Source organism: Bombina bombina, chromosome 10, assembly GCF_027579735.1.
Source record: "Bombina bombina isolate aBomBom1 chromosome 10, aBomBom1.pri, whole genome shotgun sequence".
Lineage (NCBI taxonomy): Eukaryota > Metazoa > Chordata > Amphibia > Anura > Bombinatoridae > Bombina > Bombina bombina.
In genome coordinates this window covers 126927711-126949409 of record NC_069508.1, presented here as the reverse complement: position 1 = coordinate 126949409, position 21699 = coordinate 126927711, and the positions used below count along the sequence as shown (strand labels likewise).

Below are 21699 nucleotides of genomic sequence, written 5' to 3'. Positions count from 1 at the left end.
ATATATTACTTTCATTTGTCATTTTACCTTGTACAGCTAATATACTAAGTTTAGCTGTGGACATTATAATATGTTTCTCAATTTGGGCTGAAGGCCCATAGTTCGTTAATCCTCACTGAATTGTTAAAGAGACTCATAGCCTTCAATAGATGCACATTCTTGTTAAGACATAATACAGTTATGCACTCTAGAATTGCTTTTGAATCGATTTCATGTTTATGTTTAACTCTTTATATATTAACTGAATATAAGTCAACTGTATTGAAACCTAAACAAACTATATACCGTCCATAGCCTTCAATTGGTCTCTATTGAGTACTAATTATTTGATATGCAGGCCCGCATTAAAGTTGTGGGAGAGTTCAGGTCTTTAACACTTACTTTTAACTGCTTATATATAATGTGGTTATTGATGTTAAAATTATTGCTCTAATGTTATATGTTTTGTAACTTTTATACTGTTCTAACTGTTGGCTTAGTCTACCCTGCTCAATTAACGTTCCACCCACCCTTGGCGAGTTGGCGACAGTACATAGCCACCTGGAAAATATCAATCCGCATTAGTTAATGGACTTGTTGAGCGGGCTAGACTTCAACTTCCCTCATATTATCAAAAATTTAAGGTATGCCTAGTTAGCAAAGTTGTCATGTATGCCAGCACTCTTCTCCATACTTAATGGTCTGTTCTCTCATTCTTTTCAAACACCTTCCTTAGTGCTGTAGAAGACCTCATACTAAACTTTTATCGCCTTATAACAATTTAGCAAAGTCACAGATTATCCTCCGCTTAGAAGTACCTGCATCTACCTTTTTCTCTCTAAGTACCTTTTACTTTACAGTCAATCTGTTGTCAACCTTGTATCCAGCTCTCCTAACAGCCTCCTATATTACACTACTTTCAAATTTCTATCTTTAGATAACAAACATATTCTGCATTCCTCTACTTAAAAGATCTATTCAGGAGCCTTTTCCCACCTATTACCCTTCTAACTCTCCTTAGCCCTAATTCTTTTAGGTAGCCTCTCTGTGTTTTACTACTTCATTTTACCCTGACCAAACACCCACTTGCTACTGTAGAAATGACTTCCCCACCGCATGAAGGCACTATACAGATTGCAACACAGAATGTTAAACTGTTCCTGTCAGCAGAAAAGTGGTCTATCACACTGCACGACTTTTACAAAAAAAACTTGGACATTGTAATGCTCCAAGAGACCCATTTCAAGAAAGCTCATGAACCAAAACTTCCCTCTAGATACTATGATCGATATTATTTGAATTCAGGCCCTACTAAGCATAATGGAGTTTGTACATTATTTAGACGCCATACACCATTTGACCTACTGCAACAATTTAGTGACAAAGAAGGCAGGATCTTAATACTAGTAGGGCTCTACTATTTCAGACCCATTACTTTGGCGAATATCTATGCACCGATCAAGCCTACCCATAACTTCTTCCTCAAGGTTATTAATAAACTTCTTGATATAGCTAAAGGCCCGATTGTAGTTGGTGGAGATTTTAACTTCCCACTGAACCCAGCCCTCGATACATTGACGGGCAAGTCATACCTCAGAAACGCCCAGATTAAGAGTAACATTGAGTTGTTGCAATCACTTACACTGATGGACACATGGAGAACAGCCCACCCTGCCACTAGGGACTAAACCTTTTTTTCCTACCCACAACATACCTACTCAAGGTTGGACTATATACTATGTGATCAAGCATTCCTCACTGGTCTAGTAGATTCTAAAATCTCACACACATCATGGTCAGATCATAGCCTAGTCAAAGCTATCTTTAGTTGGTCAACTAAACCCAGACACAGACTAAACTGGAGAATTAATGAACAGATACTCACGGATAATGACATTCTAGACCAAATAGCCAAATACACTGACGAATACTTCACCTTTAACAAATCCAGTGACACCACAGTTATGAACAATTGGGAATTGTATAAGTGCTACATAAGAGGAATTATAATACAGCTCTCAGCAAAGCTTAACAAGCAAAGATCAGCATTATATAATTCTTTAATTACCACCCTCTCAAATATAGAGCACTCACAAAAACAAAACCCACAATCCACTCAATTACTCACCGAATTAAAAGAAGCCAGAGAAAACCTTAATAAATTCTTGATAGAAAATGCTAACTTACGAGCTATGACCTCTAGAACCAAATGTTTTGCTAATTCTAACAAAGCTGGCCGTATGTTGGCCAGATCTCTGAAAAAAACAGAGGCTTAGCTCTTACACTCATTCCATTAAGCATAATCCATACCAAAAATGAAGACATAGCCAATGACTTCGCCTTATACTATTCCTCATTATATTATCTCAATACTGTAAACGACCAAGGGAAGCACGCTAAAATGAAAGCTTACCTAGATTCTATAGAGGTCCCCAAAATTCAAGAGGATGATTGAAAATATTAGACTCCCCGATAACGTCGCAGGAGATAATAAATACCATCAAATCTCTTCCCTCTGGCAAGTCACCCGGCCCGGATGGTCTTACAACAAAATTTTACCAACTACTTATAGGAAACATCTGCCCGCATTTATTAGAGTTATTTCAATATATCGACCAGGGACAATCTTACTCCCAACCCTTATTAGACGCTATGATTACGGTTTTGCCCAAGCCTGATAAGCCTAAAGATATAGTTAGTAATTACAGACCCATATCATTGTTAAATGTAGATATCAAGGTCTACGCCAAAATATTAGCTCCAAACTTCCAAAAATTATCCATCCGGACCAAGTCGGGTTTGTGGGGGGGCGCGAAGCCAAAGATAATACTACCAGAGTACTCCATACCCTATATACCTCACATAATAATAAAAAAACCCTAATTCTCCTTTCCACAGACTCTGAGAAGGCGTTCAACAGGGTCAACTGGCACTTCATGTGGTCGACCCTGTCGAAATTTTGTCTCGGACAAATTTATAAACAGAGTTCAGGCCCTTTACAACAATCCGCTAGCCAAGGTCAAAGTGAACAACACGTTATCCCAGCCTTTTCAGATTTCGAACGGCACTCACCAGGGGTGACCCCTATCCCCCCTGTTATTTGCCATTACTGTGGAGATTTTAGCAATTAAGATAAGGGAAAATGAGAAGATAGTGGGCATACCGTTTGGTAATATAACACAAAAATGCCTCCTATTTGCAGACGACATTATCTTTACGTTACAATCACCATCAATCTCCATACCGACACTTTCACTTGAACTAGAACCATATAAACAATTTTCCAATTACTCAATAAACATGAATAAGTCGAGTATAGTGCATACCCAAATTAATAAAGTAGATGCGGAATACCTCACATGTAATACTCCTTTCCAAATTTCAAATTCTCTCAGATATCTGGGATTAACCATCCCAAAGAACCCCCGAGACCTATTTCATGAAAACTTTGTAAAACTTCAATCTAATATATTTTCCTTATTACATAATTGGCATAAACAAGGTCACCTATCTTGGATGGGCAGAATTAATATGTTAAAAATGATGGTGGTACCCAAATATTTGTATTCATTCCAAGCACTGCCTATCTTAGTCCCGAAAAATTACTTGTTTACCCAACAACGTATGTTGGAATAATTTATCTGGGCATATAAGAAACCGAGAGTATCCCGTAATACTTTGTACCTAGATAAAGACGAAGGAGGATTAAATATGCCAAATCTACTCCTGTACCATCAAGCGGTACATCTTACACGAATAATAGCCTGGAACCACGGCTCACCATTTAAGTTGTTGGTCCAAATGGAAGCCACTCTAATTCAACAACAAACTATGAGAGACATTTGTTGGATACCCAGGCCGCATAGAACCTCCCTAATCGCCGAAATGAATGCATTAAAATGACATTAATGATTTGGGACAAACTTATTCAGCGACCTAATAAACTCTCTACCCCAGTCTCACCCATGACTCCTTTATTAAATAACACACTGTTCTTTAGCCAACACCAATTTCAATATAGCTCTGACAATATACAGCACAAAAATTTACCCATATACATGCTGACGGAATCCTTACAGATAAAAGACAGATTAACTCTAAGAGATGCACTAGGCCCTCCATTCCATAGCTGGTTCTCCTACCTTCAAATAAGACATGCAATAGTGGAATGCACATATAAAAATGATTGCCTGCGCATGCTTTATCCCTTTGAACAACTGTGTACAAATATAGATATTGGTAGAGCGCACCTCTCCATCACATACAGAATACTAAAAAACTCTACCCTTCACGAGCTTCCCACATTTACCCAGCTATGGGAGCGCGAACTTCAAACCCAATTCCCAAGAGAGGCTTGGAGGAGAGCCTTCCGCTTAACTCATACAGCCTCTATCTCTCTAACTATGGCCGAATCAAATTATAAAATTTTCTCACGGTGGTATTTGATCCCACATAGATTGCACAAGATTTTCCCGGGGGCAAACTCTAGCTGCTGGAGACGATGTGGCGAGGTTGGTACTCCTTCCCACATATGGTGGTCTTGCCCAGTGCTCTTAACATTTTGGTCTGAACTCGAAAGAAGCATTAATTGCACACTAAACACACAATTAGTCCTCTCGGCCCCTATGATTCTACTTAACCATATTCCCAATGTGGGCTGCGCATTTCGTAAAAAATTATTACAAATTCAGCTTACATGTGCCAAACGCATTATCCCTAGACTATGGAAAAAAATTTTTTATACTTAATGTTATCTATCTTTTGGGAACTAAGAACGATACAATAAATGACTCACTCTAGATAACTATAACCTCAATACGAACCTAGTCACCCCACCAAGAAATAGAATTACCAGGTAAATATAAAACTAACAATAAGCAATTAGACTTTTCACAGAGAGGCACCCCCTTCCCTCCCTCCCGACCCTTTCCTCATGACTCCTCTACATTTCTGTTTCAACTCCTAATCTTACACATCTTTACTATACACAACGAACTTATGGATTATTTAAAGGACAGTTAATGAGTAAATAGTTGACATTATCTCCAATCATTCTTCTTTATTACAAATTCTCCCAGTGATGATAATTAAAGGGAAATTGCAACGTAAGTTGATAATGGACAGGTTATGTTTACAATTATGTCTTTGTTATATGAGAATTTGTATGTTTGCATAAGTTGTTATTGAATATGTAAAAATATCAATAAAAATGATTTAAAAAAAAAAAAGTAAAATGGAAAATTGTTTGAAATTGCATGCCCTATCTGAATCATAAAAGTTTATTTTGGTCTAGACTCTCCCTTTAAAGGGACATAAAATCATTTTTTTTTTTTTTTTTTAAAGATTAAGATAGAACATATAATTTTAAACAACTTTCCAATGTGTTTCTATTATCAAATGTTCTTCATTTTCTTGTTATCTTTTGTTGAAAAGCAGGAAGGTAAGTTCAGGAGTGTGCACGTGTCTGCAGCACTATATGGCAGCAGTTTTGTAACAATGTTATACACTGCAAGGGCACTAGATGGCAGCACTATTTCCTGCCATGTAGTGCTGCAGACGTGCATTCAATTGGAAACTCTTTTAATATTGTATTCTCTATCTGACAGGTTAAAGTTAAAATTTAAAAACACTGGGCTAGATTACGAGTTTTGCAATGCTTTTTAATGCCCACTGGTATTACAAGTCTTGCAGGTACAGGCTCACCGCTCACTTTTGTGGCCAGACTCGGAAATACCGCAAATCCACTTACGTAAATTGCGTATCCTATTATTTCAATGGGACTTACATAGCGCCGGTACGAGTCTTCCAAAAAGTGAGTGGTACACCCTCTCCTGTCAAGCCTGGTACCGCATTTTAAAGTCAGTAGTTAAGAGTTTTACACTACAACGCTGTAGCATAAAACTCTTAACTAAAGTGCTAAAAAGTACACTAACACCCATAAACTACCTATTAACCCCTAAAACGAGGCCCTCCCACATTGCAAACACTAAAATTAAATTTTTAACCCATAATCTTCTGAACCAGACATCGCCGCCACTATAATAATTATATTAACCCCTAAACCGCCGAACTCCCGCCTCACAAATATTAGTTAAATATTATTAACCCCAAATCTGCCGGCCCTAACATCGCCGACACCTACCTACATTTATTAACCCCGAATCTGCCGCCTCCAACGTCGCCGCCACTATATTAAAGTTATTAACCCCTAAATCTAAGTATAACCCTAACCCCCCCTAACTTAAATATAATTTAAATAAATCTAAATAAAATAACTATCATTAACTAAATTATTCCTATTTAAAACTAAATACTTACCTATAAAATAAACCCTAAGCTAGCTACAATATAACTAATAGTTACATTGCAGCTATCTTAGGTTTTTTTTTATTTTATAGGTAAGTTTGTATTTCTTTTAACTAGATAGAATAGTTACTAAATAGTTATAAACTATTTAATAAACTACCTATCTAAAATAAATACAAAAGTACCTGTAAAATAAAACCTAACCTAAGTTACAATTACATCTAACACTACACTATAATTAAATTAATTCCCTAAATTAAATACAATTATCTAAAGTACAAAAAAAAACCCACTAAATTACAGAAAATAATAAAAAATTACAATATTTTTAAACTTATTTCACCTAATCTAATCCCCCTAACAAAATAAAAAAGCCCCCCAAAATAGAAAAGCCCTACCCTACACTAAATTACAAATAGCCCATAAAAGGGCCTTTTGCAGGGCATTGCCCCAAAGTAATCAGCTCTTTTAACTGTAAAAAAAATTACAAATCCCCCCCAACATTAAAACCCACCACCCACACAACCAACCCTACTCTAAAACCCATCCAATCCCCCCTTAAAAAAAACTAACACTAACCCTTAAGAATCACCTTACCGGGAGACGTCTTCATCCAACCAGGCAGAAGTGGTCCTCCAGACCAGCAGAAGTCTTCATCCAAGCTGGGCAGAAGTGGTCCTCCAGACGGGCAGAAGTCTTCATCCAGACGGCATCTTCTATCTTCATCCATCTGGCGCGGAGCGGGTCCATCTTCAAGACATTCAACGCTGAGCATCCTCTTCATCCGATGGCTCTTCTGGAATGAATGTTCCTTTAAATGACGTCATCCAAGATGGCGTCCCTTCAATTCCGATTGGTTGATAGAATTCTATCAGCCAATCGGAATTAAGGTGGAAAAAATTCTATTGGCTGATTGGATCAGCCAATAGAATGCAAGTTCAATCCTATTGGCTGATCCAATAAGCCAATAGGATTTTTTCTACCTTAATTCCAATTGGCTGATAGAATTCTATCAGCCAATCGGAATTGAAGGGACGCCATCTTGGATGACATCATTTAAAGGAACCTTCATTCTAGAAGAGCCGTCGGATGAAGAGGATGCTCCGCGTCGGATGTCTTGAAGGTGGACCCGCTCCGCGCCGGATGGATGAAGATAGAAGATGCCTTCTGGATAAAGACTTCTGCACGTCTGGAGGACCACTTCTGCCCGGCTTGGATGAAGACTTCTGCCTGTCTGGAGGACCACTTATGTCCAGTTGGATGAAGACGTCTCCCGGTAAGGTGATCTTCAAGGGGTTAGTGTTAGTTTTTTTTAAGGGGGGATTGGGTGGGTTTTAGAGTAGGGTTGGTTGTGTGGGTGGTGGGTATTAATGTTGGGGGGGGAATTTGTAATTTTTTTTTACAGGTAAAAGAGCTGATTACTTTTAAGGGCTATTTGTAATTTAGTGTAGGGTAGGGCTTTTTTATTTTGGGGGGCTTTTTTATTTTGTTAGGGGGATTAGATTAGGTGTAATTAGTTTAAAAATCTTGTAATTTTTTTATTATTTTCTGTAATTTAGTGTTTGGTTTTTTTGTACTTTAGATAATTTTATTTAATTTATGGAATTAATTTAATTATAGTGTAGTGTTAGGTGTAATTGTAACTTAGGTTAGGTTTTATTTTACAGGTACTTTTGTATTTCATTTTAGCTAGGTAGTTTATTAAATAGTTAATGACTATTTAGTAACTATTCTACCTTGCTAAAATAAATACAAACTTGTAAAATAAAAAAAAAATCCTAAGCTAGCTACAATGTAACTATTAGCTATATTGCAGCTAGCTTAGGGTTTATTTTATAGGTAAGTATTTAGTTTTACATAGGAGTTATTTAGTTAATGATAGTTATTTTATTTAGATTTATTTAAATTATATTTAAGTTGGGGGGTAGGGTTAGGGTTAGACTTAGATTTAGGGGTTAATAACTTTAATATAGTGGCGGCGATGTTGGGGCGGCAGATTCGGGTTAATAAATGTAGGTAGGTGTCGGCGATGTTAGGGGCGGCAGATTAGGGGTTAATAAATATAATGTAGGTGTCGGCGATGTTGGGGGCAGCAGATTAGGGGTTCATAAGTATAATTAATGTAGGTGGTGGCAGTGTCGGGAGCGGCAGATTAAGGGTTAATCAATATAATGTAGGTGTTGGCGATGTCGGGGATGGTAGATTAGGGGTAAATAAGTGTAAGATTAGGGGTGTTTAGACTCGGGGGTTCATGTTAGGGTGCTAGGTGTAGACATAAATGTATTTTCCCCATAGGAATCAATGGTGCTGCGTTAGGAGCTAAATGCTGGGGGGGTTTTTCAGTCGGCTGTCCCCCATTGATTCCTATGGGGAAATCATGCACGAACACGTTCAGCCAGCTCACCGCTAATGTAAGCAGCGCTGGTATTGGAGTGAGATGTGGAGCAAAATTTTGCTCTACGTTCACTTCTTGTCTTTTATCGCCAGGTTTCTAAAAACCTGTAATACAAGCGCTGCAGTTAAGTGAGTAGTGAAAGAAAACTGCTCGTTAGCACTGCACCCCTGTTAAAGGGACAATTCAGCCAAAATTGGATTGGACACGGGTGCATTTCACTTTTGGATACAAGCATTTTTGTAATATACATGTATTAGCAAAATTGTTTCTAGTAAAAGCTATAGCTGTTTCAAGATGGTATTTAAGTATGCTCTGTGCACCAGCATTTTAAACACAGCACTTGCTTAGATAGCCTAAGGTGCTTGTATCAATTTGTATTGACTCTAACTGCATCACTGGTGCTCTGAACAATTGCTGTGTATAAAATACTAGTGAACTGAGAATTTTTAGTTTTGCTTCATGTGCACGTGCAGAGAACAATTTTAACATTAAAGGGGAAGTCTACACCAGAATTGTTATTATTTTAAAAGATAGATAATCCCTTTATTACCCATTCCCCAGTTTTGCATAACCAACACAATTATATTAATACAATTTTTACCTCTGTGATTACTTTGTATCTAAGCCTCTGCAGACTGCCTTTTTATTTCAGTTCTTTTGACAGACTTGCATTTTAGCCAATCAGTGCTGACTCCTATATAAGTCAACTTGCATGAGCACAATGTAATCTATATGACACAAACTAAAGCCCTCTAGTTGAGAAAAACTGTCAAAATGCATTCAGATAAGAGGTGGCCTTCAAGGGCTAAGAAATTAGCATATGAGCCTACCTAGGTTTAGTTTTCAAATAAGAATACCAAGAGAGCAAAGCAAAATTGATGATAAAAGTAAATTGTAAAGTTGTTTAAAATTACATTCCCTATCCGAATCATGAAAGTTTATTTTTTACTAGACTGTCCCTTTAAAACACTAATAACTTTTAATAGAAGCATTTTTGCCAGTATACTGTATGTATATTGAAAATATATTTCTATTCAAAGATGTATTTCGTCTATGTGCATTTCAATTTTGACCAAAAAGCCTCTTTAAAGCTGAGATATTATAATTCATTTTCAGCTACAATGTACATATGTTAAAAGTGGACTTCAGATATCTTTATATCCTATAATTGAAAATAGACATGTAAATTATTCTCAAATATAGTGTGTTTCAAAATGAAATAATTTGCATATTTTGCATCTTTTTTTTTAAATATATTGCAGACTGCATTTAAAATATTATTTACTAATTTAATGAGACAGAGATGGATAATATTTATATAACTTACCTTGACAAAAAGTACCATCACCGATTTGAAACTGTAATCTTCCTGAGGACGGTTGATAACCTTCATTGCAGGAACAACTGTGTCTTCCAACCGTGTTTTCACACTTAGCATGATCACCACAGCCTATAATTTTGTTTTCATTACATTCATCTACATCTGCAAATACCAAGTAAAATTGAAGTTTAATAAAGTGTTTAGAAATATAAGCACTGTCCACTTGTTAGTTAATGCCTCATAGCACAAATTGAAAATGTAATTTTACAGCACATATAAAAAATGCATTTATACACAAAGATTTTACGCTCGTCATTTTGAAAATAATGCATGCCCTGATACTTCAAATAATGCATAAAAAAACTTTTTAGTAAAGCTATAAAATATGTCTATAAATAAATCTGTATGAATGTTTATGTGTTTATATGCACTGTTAGGAGTTACCATTAAATTAATTGGCACTGGGAAAAAAACATGGAAATTTAAAGGGACAGTAAATCTATAATTAGACACTCATGATTTAGACAGAGCAAACAATTTTAAACAACTTTCCAATTTACTTTTATTATTTAATTTGCGTCCTTCTCTTGCTATCCTTTGCTGAACAGTTTATCTAGGTAAGCTCAGGAGCAGCAAAGAACCTAGGTTCTAGCTGCTGATTGGTGGATGCATATATATATATATACAAATTATCAATGGCTCACCCATGTGTTAAGTTAGAAGGCAGTAGTGCATTGCTGTTCCTTCAACAAATGATACCAAGAGAATGAAACCAGTTTGATTATAGAAGTAAACTGGAAAGTTGTTAAAAATTGAATGTTCTACCTAAATCATGAAAGAAAAAAAATAGCGTTCATGTCCTTTTAAAAGGACGTGTTAACCAACATAAATTATTATTTTGTCCTTGATGCAACTGTGAAAAAGAAAACAAATATATACCTTTTACCTTGGATTATCTTTATTTAAAACTTAAATCATCTTACCAGAATAAATGGTCTTTGAGCATTTACCATAAAGTTACTAATTTTATTTTAATCTACTTGGTAAAAAGCAACACCCAATCAACATCAGTCATGCTGAGCTAACACTTTGGGTACCATGTACAAAGGATAGGTAAATTATTTTAGGAATCATTGCACTGAAAATTTGACTCTCTAAAGCAGTGTTTGTCAACCGCAGTCCTCAATTACCTCCAACAGTCCAGGTTTTCATGATAGCTGAACTAGAGCACAGGTGAAATAATCAGCTGATCAATAACCATGGTAACCAACCTGCTCTCACCTGTGCTCTAGTTCAGCTATAATGAAAACCTGGACTGTTGGGGGTACTTGAGGACCGCGGGTCAGAAACACTGCTCTAAAGAACTTTTAAATTGCAGGTTTCAAAAGCCCTAATGAAACAGACAAGAAATTTTTTTGCAAAGTACAATATTCAATTATAAACCTTGTGCCAGAATTAAACATAAACTGTATATATTATTCTTAATGAACGAAAAGATTTTTATTAGAATAAGAAAAATACATATCTAAAAACAAAACATAACTTTTATTTGTACTGAAATATATATTATATTGAAGACTGCAGGTACTTTAATAGCATTTCAGGCCTGTTCACATAATGCAAAAAATAAATAAATAAATAAAAATTTATATTTTTGCAATCAAATATCTATTTAATCCTATTCTTTGCACTAACAGTAACAGTATACACCTCATAGGAAAATGTAGCTTTAGTATATGCATATGAAATCAAGCAATATTTCACCTGCAACATTGCAATCAATATTAATGTGCCAATATGTTGTTAGAATATGCTATTTTTAAAAGAATTGCATAATTTCCAATTAAAATTGTAATTTTATTTAGCAAGTATTTAAAAGTATGCAGTGCTCCAAAACTTTGTACAAATTGGAAAGAAAGTAACTTTTTATGTACTAGTAACATTTATATTGTATAACATTATCTGTCATTTAGAAAATATTTTATCTTGCAAAGTTGTTTTCCAACATCCTTTTTTTTTAATAGGTTGCTTAAAATTGTGTCAGGTTAAGCAACAAACGTGTTGAGTGCAGGCTATAATCATGAAAATGTATTTCTTTTCTAAATAATTAACTATAAAAAGAGCAAACTATTCTTAAAATAGCAGAAACATATTCATAATGGATGTGGGCTTATTACTTCTTCATTGTTTTAACAGAAAGAAAATCCTATTTAAAGTTAATTTCAGCTACATTTCAGTATGCATTTGCAAAGATATCCAATTCTACATAAGACTGTAAAACCAGTTATGCTTGGTAAGATTATGATTAAAAAAATACTAAAAAGCATAGGACAGGACATTTGATCCTCCATTTGAACCCCCAGTTTCAAAACTTTATTATTCAATTTTTGGGCTCCATTTAACAAAGACCGGATGGACATGATTCGCTATCGTAAATATGTCCATCATACCTTGCTGCCCAAATTTAACTGCTTTTGCAATGCCGCCCTTGTTCGCTGGTGGCCAATCAGCCGCAAGCAAGGGAATTCAATCAACCCAATTAGATCAAATTGAGATGATTTCACTCCACCACACTTTAGATTGAAATGCTGGCGCTCCAAATCTGCTTTCACAACTTGATAAACTGGGACCCTTTGGAAATTTCAGTTTCCGAATGTGTTGGTGATTGGGAGGTACAAAAGTGTGAGTTAGCTGTGAAGTGGAGTCTAGAAACTATGAAGGGTAATAAATAAATAAAGTAACACTATATTCATAAATTTGTAAGATTTTCTGAAAAGAAGTATTAAAGATTAAGACAAAGAATCCCATAGAACACAATAAAGCAAAAGAAAAAAAATGTATCCTAGACTCAAGGTAGTATTTATTAAAACATAAAACTAATTTAAAATTGCACTTACTAGAGTTATGTGAAAAGCAGTTACATCTTAACATTTTTACACACCCTTTGTGTTTTGTTTGAACTCTACGCACACTTTTTCAAGGGGTAATAAACACTAGCTTGAACACTAGCTTGAATTTGGGATGAGCTTTTCCCTTTGTTTTGTTTAAAAGACATTTCCAGGGAGGAGCATAAAACAGATCCACTTGGCTGATAGCTGCTATTGACGAGACCAAGGGATTGTATATAGACAGTGAACATGGTACTGTGGCTAGTATTGTGTGCTTTACAGTGACTCCTATTTCATCCATATTGAGCCATTTTTATTAATGGAATATTGTGTTTTGCAATTAGTTTATGTTGCAAGTATTTAAAGTGCTTGTTTGTGTTAATCATTTGTAATAAAGAATGCCTTAGAGTAAGTAAAGTCCTGGACATAAAGGTGTGAGGAAGTAGATAAGGAAATAATTAGGGCATAAAAAGAGTAAAAGGAAATGTTGGGTAGACATTTTGTAGATAAATACTGAGATGTGGGGGGTTGCAGTGCATTGAGCTTCATAGTTATAAGAAAAAATATATTCTGCAAAATGAGAGATGATGACATTACTGGTGGAGTGGTGCTGTAGACAGAAAGAGGCAAGGTACATTTTTGTCAGAAGTATTTATGATGCATTGAATTAAAAACACATGGTTGATGGAGATGCTAATCAGGAAGAGATCCAGTAAGTTAAAGGAATAGTCTCGTCAAAAATAAACTTTGATGATTCAGATAGAGCATACAATTTTAAGCAACTTTCTAATTTACTCATATTATCAATTTTACTTCAATTTATTTGCATCTTTATTTAAAAAAGCAAAAATATAAGTTTAGGAGCCGGCCCATTTTTGGTTCAGGACCTGGGTAGCAATTGCTGATTGGTTTCTAAATGTAGCCACTAATCAGCAAGCGATACCCAGGTGCTGAACCAAAAATGGTCCGTCTCTTAAGCTTATATTCTTGTTTTTTCAAATAAAGATACTAAGAAAACAAAGATACATTGATAATAGGAGTAAATTAGAAAGTTGCTTAAAATTGCATGCTCTATCTGAATCATGAAAGTTTAATTTTGACTAGAATATTCATTTAAGGTTGAAATGAATATATTACAATATAAGGCAAAATAACAAGCGGCATGCTAATTAATGCGCCTGCTCGAGCGTTAACTGCGCTAGAAGTAAACTTTTTTAATACAGCTAATATTTTTTTTTCCAGTAGATAATTAGTTTGTTCTTCCCATGTTAAAAGAGAGTTATTTTTAGGTTAAAGTAAAGGAATGTCAGTAATTTAGAGACTTCCGTCATCAGGAAGTGTAAGATGAATCATAAAATCTCACAATCAACAGTGCATTGCTGGCAAATACCCTTTAGCACAGACTATTTATTCAGTTTTTTTCAGCTCCATAGTCTCTAGACAGAAGTATAAAAGATGACAAGCTGAACTTTCCTTCAGCAAGTCAAGGGGAATGTTCTATGCACTTTCTACAGTTATACTGACAATGAACAAAAGCACAGAGAATTGATTAAAACTAAACACAGTGAAAGGAGAGCTCTGAAATAAGTTAAATGATTCCTCTCAGAATATGATCTCACCAACTGCAAATTATATCTATTTTTTTCTGAATCCAAAGCTTTGTGGGATTCATATTTCTATGTAACATGGATATGAATTCTGGTGTATGAAGCAGAGTATTTAATCAGTGAATAAAACATTGTGATCTGGAAAATCTGAAGACCTATAACTTGCCATATAAATCATTTGGAAAGAAGAAAACCTTTATGTTCAAGAGAGGAAGAATTTTAGTCTAAACTGAGATGTGCTGTCTTAGCAAAATTTGCTTAAAGGGACAGTAAACCTTAAAAATAATGTTATATAATTCTGCACATAGTGCAGAATTATATAACATTATTTAGGTGCTATAGCCATAAAACCCTTTTTTACCTTTTAAAATGTAAAAATGACAGCGCTTTTACAGACCCGCTCTCTGCTGAGCGGGTCTGTAATATTTAGTCAGCGCATCGGGCCAGCTGTATAGTCACAGCCCGGCCCGACCATGCCATAAGACTAAGTGCAGCTCGCTCCTGTGACAGGAGCGAGCTGCACTTAGTGCTATGGCGCGGTTGGGCCGGGCTGTGACTATACAGCTGGCCCGATGCGCTGACTAAATATTACAGGCCCACTCAGCAGAGAGCAGAGAGCGGGTCTGTAAAAGCGCTGTCATTTTTACATTTTAAAAGGTAAAAAAGGGTTTTATGGCTATAGCACCTAAATAATGTTATATAATTCTGCACTATGTGCAGAATTATATAACATTATTTTTAAGGTTTACTGTCCCTTTAATGGATAGTAAAATCAAACGTAAACTTTTATTAACTTTTAATTATTCATATACAGCATGTAATTTTAAACAACTTACAACTTTACTTCTATTATCAAATTTGATTTGTTCTCTTGGTATCCTTTTTTGAACAGTAAATCCAGATGGGTTGATCGATGGGTTGATCAGAGTGCTCGCTCGCTCTCTGTGATTGACAGTTCGTTCTCTCACGTGATTGGATTCTCTCATGTGAGAGAAGGGGCCGGCTTTGAACTCTCACTTGAGCGTGTAATGATACACACAGGCAGCGGATCCTGTGCGTCTCCTGCCCGTATGTAGCGAAGGTGAGGGGAAAACTTCTCGACTTGGGAAGCTTGTCTGCTCGACCTTTAGTACATGGGGGCCAGAGTGTTAAAGATATTTGCATGCTCCATTGGTCCTACGAGCCTCTCTAGATTTTCTCTTCAACAAAGGATACCAAAAGAACAAAGCACATTTTATAATAGATGTAAATTGGTAAGTTGTTTAAAATGACATGCTCTATATGAATAATTTAATCATAATATATTTTTTATATCATAATATATTTTTTTCATTATAATTTTTTTTAAAGGCACATGTTACCCAAACACTGAGGGCCTGCTGATCGAAAGGTCACTGGGCTGGTGAGATTATTTAAGAATGCTCGCCTATACTTCTATTTTCCTGGTAGAATTATCTAAAGCCACTTTACCCTGAAAACAGAATTGTTCACCAAAAATCTCATTTTATCAAAAACGTAGAATTTGTATGTAAATTACATAGGCAAAAATCATATTAAATATGCACAATGTAATTTGTAATTTAAGTACATTGGAAGTGCAAAAAACACATAGAAATTTGTTTATTATAAAATAAGCTGATCATGGGTTTCCATGGGTGTTTATAAAATTGTCTCTCAAATGTTTTGTAACAAACTTAAAGATGGTGGGGTTGGGACAAAACGTAAAGGGATAGTCTAAACCTTAGTCATCTTAAACTTAACTTGGTTTACGTTGCAAATAGCCTCCTTAAACCCTTTCTATATCATGCAGCAGGAACGGTAAAAAAGTTATTTTAAAATGAATTTTGTTTTTGGCAACTTTGAAATGATTGCCAAGCTCCGCCCACTGACGACATCACGATCGGGGCTGCATCTAGGCACTCTGCTGAATAGCATTGACAGTCTGTTGAATCAAACTAGTGAGCCTTTTGTGATTGGACACCATATGCAGTCCAAATCATGAGGTCATCAGTGGGCAGAGCTTGGCAGCCATTTCAAAGTGGTAAGAAATAACTTCCTGCTGCATGATATAGAAAGGGGAGCAGGAGGTTTTTTGCAGCTTAATCTTAGGTAAGACTTTAAGTTGACCAAGGTTTAAACTGTCCCTTTAATGCCTTAATAGAAAAAACATGTGTACAAATATTGAGGCAATTGTACGATACTACACACAGAAATGTGATTTGTTTTTTATGCTTGATTTCATAACTTTGCCCTACCCAGCAAAGTAGGTATAGATATATAGAAACATAGATATTGACGGCAGATAAGAGCCATAGGCCCAGCAAGTCTGCCCGACCTTACCTAACAGTATAAACTTTTCTAGTTTCAATTTTAGAAAAATTAAAATATATATGTATAGAAATAATTTTTTAAAAATAAAAAGAACATTTTCTTCTTTGTATAGAACATTGGAATGTGAAATTGGCATAATAATCTTTGAGTTTAGCACTGAAGGTCGGGGTGAGGCTAATGATTTCATGATATTTGAAGTCCTAAAGATAGGACACATCGGGTTTCGCTTGTGTGCTTACTTTTTAATTTTAACTTTTAAAATGCAAAAAAACAAACAAATATTTAGCGCACCACTTGTAATGTAGCCCACAATCAGATTCCCACTAATAGTTTAAGCTCTTCATTCATGGTGCACAATACTGAAAAAGCTCAATATAATTTCAACATCTCCTTTACCACTAAATGCCAATATATTACCTAAAACGCAGTTTAAACTGGGAAACGACCATTTAGTATTTACACCAAATACCTTGCATAAATTAATACCCCTTTATCCATTTTTTTCAGGAAATAAATTAAAATTACAATTGTTTTTTCAAGCAGTGGCTTAGGTATTATCAATTATCTAATTTTGTTTCACAATCCTAGAGACAATTCAAACCTTCACAGACCACTGTACCCATTGGAATCTTTTTGCTATTCTGCGGCACAGTTTAAATACATACTCTCAACTGCTTACAAACTTTTAACAAGGCATCAGTGTAGTATATTACCATCCTACTCTACTCAATGGGTAGGTGAAATGAGCATTAATATATTAAAGGGACAGCCTACTGTAAAATTGGTTTCTCCTTAAAGGGACATTAAACACTAAATACATACTAGATAGAATGATGCATTTAAAGAAAAGATTAGTCTATGACTAACATGTAGATGTATTTTTTAAAGTTTCATTAGTTGTTTAAAAAGTGACAAATAGTGATGTTGCGAACCTAAATTTTTGCGTTCGCGAACAACGGACGCGAACTTCCGCAACTGTTTGCGAATGGGCGAACCGCCATAGACTTCAATAGGCAGGCGAATTTTAAAACCCACAGGGACTCTTTCTGGCCACAATAGTGATGGAAAAGTTGTTTCAAGGGTACTAACACCTGGACTGTGGCATGCCGGAGGGGGATCCATGGCAATACTCCCATGGAAAATTACATAGTTGATGCAGAGTCTGGTTTTAATCCACAAAGGGCATAAATCACCTAACATTGCTAAATTGTTTGGAATAACGTGCTTTAAAACATCAGGTATGATGTTGTATCGATCAGGTAGTGTAAGGGTTACGCCCGCTTCACAGTGACAGACCAAACTCCCCGTTTAAAGGGACAGTCTACACCAGAATTTTTATTGTTTTAAAAGATAGATAATCCCTTTATTACCCATTTCCCAGTTTTGCATAACTAACACATTTATAATAATATACTTTTAACCTCTGTGATTATCTTGTATCTAAGCCTCTGCAAACTGACCCTTTTTTCAGTTCTTTTGACAGACTTGCAGTCTAGCCAATCAGTGCCTGCTCCCAGATAACTTCTCGTGCACGAGCACAGTGTTATCTATATGAAATACGTGAACTAACACCCTCTAGTGGTGAAAAACTGTTAAAATGCAATCTGAAAGAGGTGGACTTCAAGGTCTAAGGTGGGCTTCAATGTCTAAGGTGACACTGTGCCCTGGCAGGCAGGCACTGAAACGCACACGTGTGAAGGAAACTGACTGCTATTATTTAAAACAGTCAAAAAAGTGTTGTTTTTTTTAAATCAACACTACTGTTACACCAGATATGAGTTGCACTGGGGTGACACTGTGCCCTGGCAGGCAGGCACTGAAACGCACACGTGTGAAGGAAACTGACTGCTATTATTTAACACAGTCAAAAAAGTGTTTTTTTTTTTAAATCTACACTACTTTTACACCAGATATGAGTGATGGCACTGGGGTGACACTGTGCCCTGGCAGGCAGGCACTGAAACGCACACGTGTGAAGTAAACTGACTGCCATTATTTAACACAGTCAAAAAAGTGTTGTTTTTTTTAAATCTACACTACTGTTACACCAGATATGAGTTGCACTGGGGTGACACTGTGCCCTGGCAGGCAGGCACTGAAACGCACACGTGTGAAGGAAACTGACTGCTATTATTTAACACAGTCAAAAAAGGAGCCCCTGGGAGTGTGAAGTAACAGGAAGGGGCCTTGACCGTTGGAGGAATAGGCCTGGTTTGTTCTGATTGGGTACTAAGGGGTAATGGGCGGGGTTAGCACGCGCTACTGCGTACTTAAGAAAAGAGCGGGAGAATCTGTCATTAGCTTGTTAGAAAAATTTGTGTGGAAAAGTGCTTGTCGTTTGCGTTATCGCTATGGCGCAGTTTGATGCTCTATTAGAGCAGCTTAAGGAGGAAGCAGTTAAAAGGGGCCCTACCTGGCTCGAAGAAAAGCTCCGTCCACTGTTGGTTCCGGATACCGGAGAGAGGGTGGATAAAGAGGCTGCTTCTCCTAGACCGGTAAGGCGTTCTAGGCCTCCGGTTCGTCTGGATCCGGATTCTGAAGGAAGTACCGGTGGCCGCAGGAGATCCAGCCCCAGTCCGGGGGTAAAGTCGACCATGAAGAAGAGAACAGGTTCCGGTTCTTGGAGTCGGCAGGTTGAAGCGGAGACCAGGCATCCTGCTATACCATCCAGCAGCAGTGTTTCTGTACCGGAGCAAGTGAGAGCTCGTTGAGGCCTAGCTTAGTGGGTGTTGGTAATGAGGAAGTAAGTAGTGTTAGGTCAGTAGGTGTATTAGAAAGACAAAGAGGCGAGGATAGAAGGGAGGCAGGGGTTCCAGGCTAATCTGTTTTATCTCAGGTGGTAGAGGCACAGGTACATAAAGTTTCAATGACGGCCCAGGTTTTGAGGCCTAGTGGCAGTTTTGAGGAGCAGACTTATCGAGTGTTAGATGAAAGAGTTAAGGGGGTTGAAGTAATTGAGAATCAGCCTGATGCAGAAGCTTGTACTGGCGATGAGGAATTAACCTTATATTTAGATTCCTCTGAGGAGGATTTTATACCTTCTTCTCCTCCTTGTACGGTTGGTTCTCTTTGCCAGTTTAAGCCAGCAGTTAGGGCATCGAGAGATTTAATTTTATGGGGTGAGTTAAGAAATTTGAGGGGCGGGAATGTTGATGTGGTTGAAAATTTGCCTGTTTCTAATAATGTTTATCTTTTAGAAGGGAATGAGATTGGGTCACGGCCTGTGAATCCTCCTGGTTTTCTGGTGGTGGGAAATGGCGGCCTGAGTGGGGAAGCTTATGGCCTACAGGAATCCTGGATGGATAATATCAGGCTTGATATTGAGGACGGCGTTCCGATGGCGGGACGTTCTAATTCGAGGGGAGAAGAAGCAGGGGTGAGTACAGCCAACAATTTTAATTTTGGCCATCAAGGGAATTTGAGAAGGGGTCATAGCAATACATTTAATAGTTCGGTTAATTCTGTTCAACGTCCAAACAGGTCTGGTAATGGTAGAATACAATGTAGAGGTAGACAGTGCAAGAGGTATGGGGACTCAAGGGTGGAAGTGTCTGGGGTTACAGCTCCTAAGAAGGGTAGAGGGGTTTTGGTTGATAGCAGGTTGGGTATGTCTACGGCTAGTAGGGGTATTGGTGTTTGGGCACCATCGGGGGGGGTTTGTAACATGTTTCTGTTTTACAGGCTGAAAGAAGTCAACAAGAGATGGCTATTACGGAACCTAGGGCTTCTGGGTTCCAAAGTAGGGAGAAGGTCACGGCTGCATCTCAAGTGGATCAGTCTACTGCGGCTCTGGATTTTGGAACAGGTAATGGGGGATCTGGTTCCGTGGAATTGAATGTTGGGGTTGAAAAAGTTGGGGTGAATGTTGATCCTATATCAGTAACTGTTGTAGCGGGTTTAAGGGAGTTGTTAGCTAAGTTAGAAGGTGCTAAAGTTCCAGGCGGAGTCGCCAATTCTTGGGTTCCTCATGGATCTGCATTGCAAAATGTGTCAGTTGGGAGGTCTGTTGAGGGCACTAAAGGTGAAGGGTCAGCAATTCAGGTTCAAGCAGTTGGATTGCCCCAGTCAAATGTGGTTAATGTTGAGAATAAAGGGTTGGGGGGCTCTGAACTTAAAATTGCTGATACAGCTTTGGCTAGGTCTTGTTTGTGTTCTATCAGGCCTTTAGGTATGCACTTGATGGTTGAGTTAAGGGAAAAGATATGGAAGAGAGAATTTATTGAGTTATTTTCTCTGTTACCGCTTGACCAATCTTTTGAAATACCTGAGGATTCAAAGAAAGATGCGTCAAAAAAGGAGGAAGAGGAGAGGAAAAACGGTACAGAAAGCTACATAAAACCTTTACTAATTGGTTTCAAGCTTTTGTTATTTATGACAGTGTGTTTGCTGGTAAGTTTCCTGAACAGGGAGTGGCTCTTTTTTGTTATTTAGATGAAGTTGCTGCTGCTCAGAGAAGATATGGGGGTATGGCTTGGTGGGTTTATGATGAGCAATTTAGGCAACGTTTGTCGGTTAAGCCTGAGATGAAATGGGATGATCGAGATATGGGTCTTTGGCTCAAGATAATGACCCCGTTAAGGTCTTCGCAGCATTTTCGTGGGGGAGCCGGCGGGTCGCTCCAGAGTGGTCGTCGGCAACAGTTAAAAAAGTTTTCTGCTTCGCTTTTAATGAGAAGATTTGCAAATGGGGATCTGCTTTTAAATTCAGACATGAGTGTTCAGGGTGCGGGGGTGCTCACCCATTCTCCAAGTGTTTCAAAAAGAACAAATTGGGTGGAGCCCAGGAGTTGTCTGAAAAAGGGAGTAACTCCAGTGAGGTTAAGCGGGATGGAGCTGTGGCTCGTCCTTTACGCTAAACAAAAGGGTTTTAGGG

The 21699-nt window shown here is 37.2% G+C and overlaps 1 protein-coding gene across 1 annotated transcript in view; it reads right to left on the bottom strand.

The window, feature by feature from the left end:
* Window positions 1-21699, bottom strand: part of ADGRL4 (adhesion G protein-coupled receptor L4) — a 323327-nt gene that overhangs the window by 161250 nt on the left and 140378 nt on the right. The window contains exon 4 of the mRNA XM_053693324.1: window positions 10008-10163. Within this exon, the coding sequence (XP_053549299.1) occupies window positions 10008-10163 (156 nt within the window). The remainder of the gene's footprint in view (window positions 1-10007; window positions 10164-21699) is intronic.